Below are 11,336 nucleotides of genomic sequence, written 5' to 3'. Positions count from 1 at the left end.
TCGGATGTTGGTTCGATGGGGGCCTCTTGGTCTTTGGCGTTCTCCGGAGTATTATTGTCTCCGGTGCCGGTATTGCTATCTTTTCCGTGACGCGATTTAGAGCGGCGCCGCTGACGTCGATGCTTTGGTGGTATCTCAGGAGGTTCGTCCTCGACTGGATCCTTCTCATCATCTCCTCGCCTTCTTTAGGTGTGTCCACCATATACACGTCATATGGGGAAGTGGTCGTCCAGCGTCCGGTGATCGGCGGGTTTTGGGCCTGCTCCTCTCCGGCATCGTCGTCCATACCGTTGATGTCTTCAGAGGCGTAATCGAGCATGTCGGTTAAATCCTCGACAGTGGCTATGAAGTGGGTGGTGGGTGGGAAGTAAAATTCCCTGCTTTCAGCCCCTAGTCCGGGATGGCGAGGGATCGCATTAAGTCTAAAGCCTCGTTTAAGAGCGAGGTCTGGACGGGGAAGTGAGAGTCCGTGGAGTTGGGCGGGACAGAAGTTCCCTGGCCGAGCTCACATGACGCGGACTTCGAGGGTTTGGAGCTAGTGTCCGGAGAAGAGTCCGGTTTTAGGATGATAGAGGGAGCCTGACGTAACTCCGGGCCTGCCAGTGATGTCGTCCCCTCCGGTTCTCCAGTATCGAGCTCTATAGCTGCAGAGAGTCCGGTGGGCTCTAAACTCCCGTCTTCGGACCTGGTGACGTGCTCCGGATCTAAGGCCAGAGCGGTGGTTGGGGCGTAGCTGTCGATCTGCTCTAAGTGGCCAACCGAGTTGGCCCGCGGTGCGAAGCCGCCGAATAGAAAATTTTGGCCGGGGAGGAAAATCTCCTTCACGGCAACATTGTTGTGGATGATCGATGGAGCCATCGAGCCTTTCGATGATGGCACAGTGGACCTCTCAATGAAAGCACCAATGTCGGTGTCAAAACCGGCAGATCTCGGGTTAGGGGTCCCGAACTGTGCGTCTAAGGATCGAAGGTAACAGGAGACAGAGACACGATGTTTACCCAGGTTCGGGCCCTCTTAATGGAGGTAATACCCTACTTCCTGCTTGATTGACTTTGATCAATATAGGGGTTACAAGAGTTGATCTACCTCGAGATCGTAATGGCTAAACCCTAGACGCCTAGCCTGTATGATCGTGATTGCCCCTACGGACTAAACCCTCCGGTTTATATAGACACCGGAGGGGCCTAGGGTTGTACAGAGTCGGTTTACAGAGAAAGGAATATTCATATCCGAACGCCAAGCTTGCCATCCATGCAAAGGAGAGTCCCATCCGGACACGGGGGAAAGTCTTTTATCTTGTATCTTAATGGCCCATTAGTCTGGCCCATGGCACATAGCCCGGACGCCCGGGGACCCCCCTAATCCAGGACTCCCTCAGTAGCCTCCTTTGCAGATAAGAGTCCCTGGCTTATGTAATCCTACATAACAACATCCAAGACCTGGGAAGCGACCCAGTTATAGACATTCGGTTCCTTGGATTTGGTTCTCGACATGTTTTCAAGTGGCCTAAGTATGATTTAAAGCGTAAAGAATATCAGAGGTGATTTACAACTAAACATCGTATGGCGGGCGGCTTAAGAAGACAAGTCATGAGCCACCTTATCATCAAGGCTATTAAGACAAGATCAGTGATCAGCAACTAAGTAAACACCAGTCGTTAGGATGAGTTGCGACCTTGAGTCGCCCCAATCAGAGGGGCGGCTCATTCTACGGTAAAGGGTGCCAATATCCATTAAGTGTGCAACAACAAGTTTCAAACAAAGTGGCAAAAATCACAGATCTAAATATTTAGTTTTAAAGGGGATAAAAGCAGTTCTTGACGAGTTCATGCGCAGGGACAGTGGGCTAACATAGTTTACATCTCCGGCCTAAGCGAACTACGCCAGATCTATTTTCGATTGTGGATAAAGGAGAAGGCCTTCCCCTGGATGGGAGCGACGGTCCGGTCGGCCGATAGCGACCATGACGTTCATGGCGGCACAGTCGAGGTCAAGAACGTGACGAACTAGGTTTGGGGATCTAAAATAATCCAAAGCGATGGCGATGAGTACCTGAACCACAGGGAGGGGGTCCTCACGTGGTCGAAAGAGGCTTGTCGCGATGCCCACGGAGGTGCTTGAACTTCGGACGCCGGCGAGCTCAGAAGCAGGAAGCAGTGGAGCTTCAGACGCGAGCGGCGAAAGGAAGGAGAATAAGTAGAAGCAGCAAACAAAAATTGAAACCCTGAGGGGGTATTTAAAAGGAGGTAGAGTTGCAAAAGGCAGGCACGAAAAATTAGGATCTACAGTGCCAACGGACGCCTCGGTTATCGCGCCTGTTAGATCCACTCAAGATATGGATGACGTCATGTGAGATCCGTTGCGATTTGCTGGATGACGTCATGAGAATTTTCAAAAGGCGAGAAGAGGCGAGTCAAAAAGGACAGGGTGAGTTGGTTTTTAAACCGGCACAAGGCGGAAGATTCACTCAGAGTAACACGATCCAGAAGATTGAAATGAACAAGTTCAAATCAACCTGAGGGCTAATGTTGGGGATATAACCCCAGGATATGACCCGCCCATTCAGGGTCGGGTCACCAACGGCGACTTACGAGGAGCTGGGCCAGGTGGGCCGTGTTCTTCTGAAGACTATTTGGAGGAAGATGAGCCGCCCTCAGATGGCCGGCTCAAGGTGCACTAGCCTAGGCCTATTTGTAAATTGTCGTATGAGTTTTCTTTACTTAGGGGGCAAGATATCGACTTGTTCCCGGCCTGGACTCTCATGTACGCCCCGGGATCTCAACCTATATATAAAGGGGGGGCCCCGGGTTAGACAGGACGACTTACAATATCTCAAGCTTAGGGTTGGCCTAGCGCACCTTTACATCGAGATCATAACCGATACACCCTAAACAGGACGTAGGTTTTTACCTCTTCAAGAGGGGTCGAACCTGTATAAACCCTCGTGTCTTTCGTGTCCACTTAACCCCTTCGATCTACCACTCGACGTGATGGCCTTGCGACTAAGTCCTATGAGGACATCTGCCATGAAAAAACCACGACAGGATCCTTGCTCCTTTTTGATCTCGCAATGGAGGGAATGCCACGCTGGATGTAAAGCATAAATGGCCTAGCTCTAACACGGAAGAGAGTTAATGAATTGTGCCCCTGTTCTGTATTCTAATGCTCGCCATGCACATATATTAAATGAGAATGCACACGCCCAAACTGTTCACATGTACGCGTCGGTCAGGTATTCACATATGAGAAACCATTTTATCAAATGATGCACATATCCCGAGCTAGCACATGAGCGGGGGTGATTTCAATGTGCAGCGTCGCCTAGTGTTCCTAGTCCGCTTCCGTAGATTCACTTATTTTGCTTCGTATGTAGTTTATATTGAAATATTTAAAAAATATATATATTTAAGAACGGAGGGAGTACATCCAGAGAATAAATGTTGTATCCATCAAGTCAAAGAACTTAACTCGATATTTTTTGCGAAAAGTATTAGATCTATTATAAAGATTCATCGGAAGTACAAAACACCTCAAACATAATTAAAATTATATCGAGGTTCATGGATCACCTAACGACCATTGCCGCCGCCAGAACAAGCCGCGAACGCGCCGCTGTCGCCACTCTCATACCGGAACCGGCCTGACCTTGTCGATGACAGTTGGGAAGTCTTTGTGCACGTGCCCCTAAGGACCAGCGCCCCGGAGCCGCACTCGTCGCCGTTGAATCCTTGAATCGATCTGAAGAACCTAACACCAAATATCACTGTTGCATACGCACGACGAGAAACCTTAACCTCACCGCTCCGAGGAGCTAGCAAGAATCTACACCGAAGCTCCGTCTAATCCATCACAACGGACGAACTTATGGGGATCGAAGCCAGGAAGACTGACTCGAAGAAGAAGCGCCGCCATCCGTCCAAACACTGCCCCTGCGAGGACTAAAAACCCCTACCTATCCACTGACCGGATCCGAGGCATCCGAAATCCCCTCCCCGCCACCGGCCGCTGGAGCGGCAGGCGAATCTACGGGCTCGTCGGTGGAGATCGAGGGGAGGAAGGCTTTTACACTTAGAACACGTTTTACACTTAGTACATCCTTTGTTACGTGCGTTATAACATACAATCGACATCCAAAGATTCAATAAGTCCAAGATGAGTGTTCTTGGAAGAGAACAACCCAGTAGAAGCAATGAAACATGGCGTATTCATCATACATTCAAACGCGATCCGTCGAGTAGGGATCTCTTAGTTCCAGAAACTTTGGCAATTTCGTACAGACAACAAAGAATTACAAGCGATTTCGAATTCACTGATGCTGCTTACTCACTTCCACTGGACTGCGGAGACACGGTTTGCTGCGACTGCAGCTGCTCTTCCTCCACCGTCTTGACCACGGCGTGGGTCACGGCGACACTGCCGCAGCCGGCGACGTTCACGCGGCGGCACCGGTCGCCGCTCACGGCGCCGCACCGGCTGGCGTCGACGGCCCTGCACATCTGGACCTCCAAGCTGCCGCACCAGTCGGCGCGCGCCCCCTTGCAGCGCGCCAGGCGGACCTCGCCGAAGCTCTCGACGTCCGCCCGCCTGCAGCGGGTCGCGCGGAGGAGGCCGCCGCCTCGGAGCCGCGCCTCCCGGCACCTCTCGACCGTCACCTTGCCGGCCTGCTCCGCGTCCAGGGACCGGCACCGCGAGACCGACACCTCCCGCGCGCCGTCGACGCGCGTCGCGCCGCACTGGACGAAGGACGCGGACCCCACGCCCTCGGCGGCCGCGTCGCCGCACAGGGTGAACACGACGGCGCCCCCTCCCCCGCCGCGCACGACGACGCTCCGGAGGCCGTCGGCGGAGAGGTTCCCGGGGCTGGTGACGGTGACCTTGCCGGGACTGCCGTGGAGCGTGCCCTCGTGGATGTCCGTCTCGACGCCGTCGACGACGACGACGAACATGTGGTGGACGGCGACCGCGGAGGAGGATCCGCCGGGCTTGGGACCGACGAGCTCCATCGCGATGTGGTGCGGGCTTGCCATCCCCTTCTGGTTGTTTTGGTTGGTGAGCTATCGAGGAGTAAAGCGACGTTTAGTTATGAGGTCCATAGAGGTGTGTACCCTTCTTCTCAACTGCCAGTGCCCACTCACAACTGTCAATGCTGCTCTTTTCTTCGTTTGCACTGTTGCACATCCCATACATATCGTTTCCTCAATTTTTAATTTTTATATTTTTTCATAAAAAACTTCCAATCTATCATAATCAATCATGACAGTACTAAGAACGCTAGAATGTTTTTTTCATAAAAAACGTTGAATCTACAGAGTATCATAATCAATTATGACAGTATCGTCGGAACGGCGGTCTAATGTGTGAGACATTATTCGTACCAAGGAACATCGCCGCTGCAAATGCCCCACCGGCGCGCAACCCTACTGAAGCCTCAAAGAGAGAGAAATTAGAGCTCCATCCGGTAGATAGGGGCATCCCCACACTCCCACACCGACATAGAAGGGGGAGGGGATGACGACCTGCGGACGAGGGTTGATGACGTGGGGTGCCTAGAAAATCTCCTCTCTAGGATTTAGATTTGGAGAGAAGATGACTGAGGGATAACAACATGGCCAGGATCTTACAAACTTAGTAGTACCTGGCCTTATATAGCAACTTAATAACGAACCACTTCGTCAACACATTTGCATTTAACAAATACTAGCTAAACTTTCTGAAAGGAAGAGAGGATTAAGAAAGTCCTATTGGTTGCTGCTTTCTTCGGACCGTCGTCACCTTGAGAATGAACCCGTGCATTGCAATAGGGGCAATTTTATTCTAGTGGTCCGATGTAGATTTTCTCTGATTGAGCTGAAATTGAGATATGTTGTGGGAAGGGAATCCATAGGCAAAGATAAGGAAGGATATGATGTGACTTGAGTTGACTTTGTTGTTTTACTACAAGTTATTTCTTTCTATTGGTGATTTATTTGATTTTCGTTGATTGCTTTGCAAGGGATTTCTTTCTTCAGAAACATGGAAGTGAGGAGTCGGTTAGGTAAAAAATTAATGAGGGTTATTGCATGATTTGAAAGAAAATTGGTGGGAGGGGGTGAAAAACGATGAAAGCTAAACCAACAAGCTCATTTTTAATACTCCCTACGTTTTTATTTAGTCTATATATTAACTATGGTCAAAGTCAAGCTTTGTGAGCTTTGACAAAGTTTTATAAACGAAAATATTAACATATACAATAACAAATCAATACCATTAGATTCATTGTTGAATGTAATTTCACTTCATATAGATTTGTTATGGTAAATTTTTATATTTTTCTCTATAAACTTGGTCCAACTTTACAAAATTTGACTTCGGTCAAACCTAATATGCAAAGTAAATATATATTTTTTCGCTATTCTGCAAGCATGCGTGGCACTGCATTTTTGCTATGTACCCAGTTCTTTTTTTATTTTCACTGGAGGGTATTGTACCAGTTGACTCGGCAACATGGCTACCTAAATTCTGCATCGAGAAATGTTAGCTCCAACAGCGCCGAGCAATCCGATCCGAGATGACTTTCATCCACGATGGGCAACACTCGAGTAAGTGCAGTACTGACAGCATGGCTAGATGATCTTTGCCTTCTGTATTTTTGTCGATATGTATGGTTCACGAAAAACACCAAGCTCGTACACTCAAAACGTTCCAATGCAAACAAGTTCTAATTCTATGCGGTAAACTGAGCTTGAATATCATGGTACGAGATATGATTTAGACTAAGCTCAAAACACTTTTATTAGATCCCCGAGTAGCAGGAATAGGTGTCCAATAAGGTAACCTTTCATGCCTTAAAGAAGGCTTAAGCATCTGCTTCCAGCTGCGAAATGATGCTTACAAACACTTGAAAGCCTTGGGCCATATCTGAAAACAGACAATACTCGTTCTTCGCGTGGTACGTCTTCAGTAAGCCTGCAGCGCATAGGTAGCATTGTATGAGCACTCACACTAAAAGAGTTCAGCTATCTCACGTAAGCTGAGATAACCGAACGCTAAATTAGGACACCCAATGCAAATCTAGGAACATGTTATCTGACTGATATATATAACATAATAACATGACCAACAGAAGTCCAGGAACCTCTGTTCTGTGCTCAAGTGCTTACCATATCCAGCAGTTTGAACATCAAATCCTTCATCCTGTAAAAGTGCCATCATGAATTTGCTTTAGCACACAGATATTGCATCAAAAAGACGACTGTGTATGTTAGTTCTCGCTCAAACCTGTAATTCACGAATCAGAGGCAAACTCCCGGTGATGGAATATGGCTCTACGTATCCGACTATTTCCTCAGTTGCTTTGCATAATGCTTGAAAGCCCCGAGACTCAAGATTACAGGCCACCCCATTCATCACATCTCCATCAAAAGCAATTTCAAGCCTAGCACATTCAAACAGTAAACAATGAAAACTATGCCCTCCATCATGAAGATTACTGGTAAAAGTCAGTAAAGAAAGATTAATTCACCTTCCTCGCAGATTTTCATCCGGAAGAACATATTTCGAAACTGGACCACGAGTAGGAAGCTTTGTTTCAAGTCCAGCATTTATATCATCTACGTACTCTTTTAACTTCTGGACAACAAAACTCGTGCTGCATGATAATAGCAGTAGCAACTATGAATTTAACACATCATTTAATACCCATAGAAGCCCATCCAGGAGAAGGAATAATACATACTGTACACATAAAAGATGGACTTACCTATAGAAAGGAGTCAACCTGCAACATCAAAAGAATCATATGGTCAGGAAACACTCAAAAACCCATGGAGTCTCAATAATATAAACAAATAGACAACCTTACTACAGTAGCAAAAATAAAATAAAAAGGTGAACATGGATTATACTCCTTCCGTCCCATAATATATTAATATAAGAGCATTTTCAACACTAGTGTAGTGTCAAAAAAGCTCTTATATTATGGGGCGGAGGGAGTATTTTTTTACTGGAGTCTTACTTACATAGAGATATGCGACCAGTGCAAGTCCATCACATTTTCTTTATTTTTTTACTCCTATGTAAACACTCTACTCTATAAAGCATTCCACATTCAATTTCAGTAAGTGTTAAAAAAAAATTCAATTTCAGTTGTTCCTCCAGCACTAGTAAGTACACATCAAACTAGACCACAAAGAAAAGTACATATCAAACTAAAACTTAACTGAATCATTTCATCTCAAGTGCAATTAAAGAGAATCTAAGAACTTCAGGGCAAGGGTTGAACCTTATATCCCCTGAAATTGTACATTCTCCAGGAATTTGGTTCAGACCCCCACCAGGATCTGCAAAGCATCACATGTTTGGACCACACCCAATGATTTTTTTTCTTTTCCACATATTATAAATACACTGTCTCTAAAACATATGTAAAATAAAGGTACAACAGGGACTTACAACTCCACTTTGTTGGCTTCATCGTAGATGGAGTAGCAAACTTGTAGAGCTTCTCTTTCTCGTGTGCAGGGAAGTCATTGTAAAACCGAGTTTGGATTTCTTTAAGTGCATCCATATTTAACTCCATCGAATTTATGGCCTTTGACAAAAACAAAAAACAGATACAGGGTCTTCAGAATTCAAAAGCACTTTTATACTTTGTCTCTGACAGCAAGAAAAGGTGAAAATGCTATATTTGGACTTCTTTGCCGTGTGAACTACTTGAATAGCTCTTTCCATAACATTACAAGACATGTCAAATAAACATGTGCAGAAAAAAAAACGTATAACAGCAGAGTTGATTACACAATAAGTTCTACCAGTCATGTATCAACGATCACTTGCTTTATACTTTTGCGTTATTTTGTTTTTGGTCCCATTATTCATATCTACGTTTGGTACTTTGGTACCAATCGCAAGGATGCTAACTTATTCTAGCAACTACTCCCTCTGTCCCGTAATATAAGAGCATTTTTGACACTACACTGGTGTAAAAAACGCTCTTATATTATGAGACGGAGGGAGTATATGATTTAACAGATCACATCTATAGAATATTTACTACTCCCTCTGCTTCACTATAATTATTCCTGGTGTAAGAAGAGTGTCTAAAAATATGTCCACTGAAGGAATCAAGAGGTCATTTTTCATCAACTCTCTTAGATTTTGTGTCTATACAGTTATATAGAGTAAAAAGGAGTGGTAACTGAACATTGTTCTAATGAGTCCAAATCAGTACCTTATGTGCAAGGCCACTGTGAAACAGCTTCCCTGTTGCCTTTAGATGCCAAGGGATCATCCCACCAGTACCAATGCATGGCTGCTTATCCGCAGTATCTATCCAAAACCTTCACAATACCACACATGTAACCAACTAAATCAGCAAGAATTCCCCACGAACGACACATTACTTGGCCATTCCATCGAGGCAACAGAGAGTTCAATACTCACAAGGGTCCAGTCTTGAGCTTATCCAGCAAACCATCCTTGACAAGACCATCAACACCAATGCCAGTGACCGATGAATTCTCTTCATTGGCAATAAACACCGCAATGACAGAATGCTTCAATGGTGGTTTCACCTCACCAAGCCGCCGCATGAGCTGAGTCACTAGCGCCACATGACCAAGGCAGTCCGTCGTCCCACGGCCCCTAAGCTTTTCCTTGTCATCACCTTCGAAGGTTAGTGAGAAGGGATCGAAGTCCTGCAGGAGTAGAAGACCCCAGTCCACTGATTAGTGATTATAACCAACAAGAGTAACAGAAATTTGACGAACAAATCAAGAGTAAATTTTGAGGTACAACTTGTTAGTAATCACTAATAATCAATTAATAATGCGACAGAAACGAAATGAGCGAAATCAAACAGTAACAATGATGAAAGGTGAAACTTTAACAGTAGATACAGCAATTAAGCCACTGAAGTACTAACTTGAATCACAACACTCCACAAGTCCACAAGCCAGCACTGCACCGAAACATGCATCTATTCCAAGGTAGAACAATCCAGAAGCCACTAACAGATCAAGGATGGGTGCAGTTTGGGCGACAAGCTAGAAAGACCCCCAAATCAAGCAAACCCTCGAATCCTTCGTCCAGGAACCCTAAGCCTCGAATCAGCACTCACACATCCAAATGAAATCTGCTAGGAACTCACCCATTCGCTAGGGTTGGCCGGAACGACGTCCATGTGCATGCCGACGAAGGAGACGACGCGGCCGGGGACGGTGCCGGGGTACTCGACGATGACGTTGCTCCGGCCGTCGGTGTAGCTCACCTTCCGCACGACGAGCGGGCCGCCGCCGGTGTCCGTCGACACCGGGCGGAGCGCGTCGACGACGTGCTGCGCCACGAGGTCCTCCTGCGGGACGAGGGCCGGCGGGTCGTTCTGCAGGCGCTGGGACTCGCCGATGAGCTTGGCGAGGAGGGCGACGAAGGGGTCGCGGTCCAGGCCTCCGACGGCGTCCTTAAGCGGCGGCGCCGGAGATGCCATCTTGGACGCGGCGGCGGATTGGGTCAACAGCGAAGGGAGTCCAGTCGAGGTCGAGGAACTCTCTGTGTTTGAGCAACTCTGGGTGGATGAAAGTACGATGTGCGCATATGATGTGTCCGTGTCGACGACGGCACGCTCCGTGCCGTAGCCGCTGCGGTTCTTCAGTTTCTCTTTCCTTTTTTTCTTTTGAAATTCTTCTCTTCTCTTTTCATTCAACACTCATTTTCATGTAAAAAACACCTTATCATTTTATAAGAGTAAAGTACATTTTTGTCCCTCAGCTAATCGCGAAGTGTGCCTTTCGTCCCGGAACATTCTTTTTTTTAACCTTCGTCCTTCAACCAGGGGCACTGCCCTCAACTCTTAATACTAGGTATGTTAGTCCCTCGTAGTGGTATTCCTCGGTCAAATCATGTTTTTGTCTTGATGTGTCATTGTTTTGACCACATCTTGTGCAACTTGTGTCCTCAACTCTTAATATCATGTAGAATTAGTCCCTAACATGAGTATTCCTCGGTCAAATCCGGTTTTGACTTTTTGTTGCACGGTTTTGATCACATTATCATTGTAAGGGGAATGCCCCAAAGGTTTGGGATTGGACCTCGACGAATTGTGCTCCTTTCTCTCCCCCATGTCGGTTTAGATTCGATATGACCTATTGTCATATCCTTACCCCAACTATCATGTTCACCATCTAGCGGGAGGAGCTTCTCCCATCACCGGCCTCCTAGAGTAGCATCGCAGTCTTTCTCTCTGCATCACACAGTGGATATTTAAAGCGGGTGGAGATACTCCTGTCACTGGAGCAGCGCCAACGGATCGGTGACATGAGAGAGAGAGAGAGAGATTTCTCTCAATGACATGCGACTTTATGC

General features: G+C 46.8%; 2 protein-coding genes across 2 annotated transcripts; both read right to left on the bottom strand.

Annotated features, from left to right (window-relative positions):
* Positions 1 to 4,077: 4,077 nt before the first annotated feature.
* Positions 4,078 to 5,119, bottom strand: LOC109737523 (uncharacterized). The gene has a single exon (XM_020296654.4). The coding sequence runs from the start codon at positions 5,024 to 5,026 to the stop codon at positions 4,319 to 4,321; it is 708 nt and encodes a 235-aa protein (XP_020152243.1). The 5' UTR covers positions 5,027 to 5,119; the 3' UTR covers positions 4,078 to 4,318.
* Positions 5,120 to 6,745: 1,626 nt separating this feature from the next.
* On the bottom strand, positions 6,746 to 10,590 carry LOC109737524 (acetylornithine deacetylase). Its single transcript, XM_020296655.4, has 10 exons — positions 10,126 to 10,590; positions 9,420 to 9,673; positions 9,208 to 9,316; positions 8,430 to 8,568; positions 8,260 to 8,317; positions 7,738 to 7,755; positions 7,501 to 7,626; positions 7,257 to 7,413; positions 7,139 to 7,172; positions 6,746 to 6,944 (listed from the first exon to the last, which is right to left on the bottom strand). Exons 1-10 carry the CDS (start codon positions 10,459 to 10,461, stop codon positions 6,835 to 6,837), a joined length of 1,341 nt encoding a protein of 446 aa, XP_020152244.1. The 5' UTR covers positions 10,462 to 10,590; the 3' UTR covers positions 6,746 to 6,834.
* Positions 10,591 to 11,336: the final 746 nt, after the last annotated feature.

This window comes from Aegilops tauschii, chromosome 6 (genome assembly GCF_002575655.3).
Source record: "Aegilops tauschii subsp. strangulata cultivar AL8/78 chromosome 6, Aet v6.0, whole genome shotgun sequence".
In the NCBI taxonomy this organism is placed as follows: domain Eukaryota; kingdom Viridiplantae; phylum Streptophyta; class Magnoliopsida; order Poales; family Poaceae; genus Aegilops; species Aegilops tauschii.
This window is presented reverse-complemented; position numbering and strand designations above follow the sequence as displayed.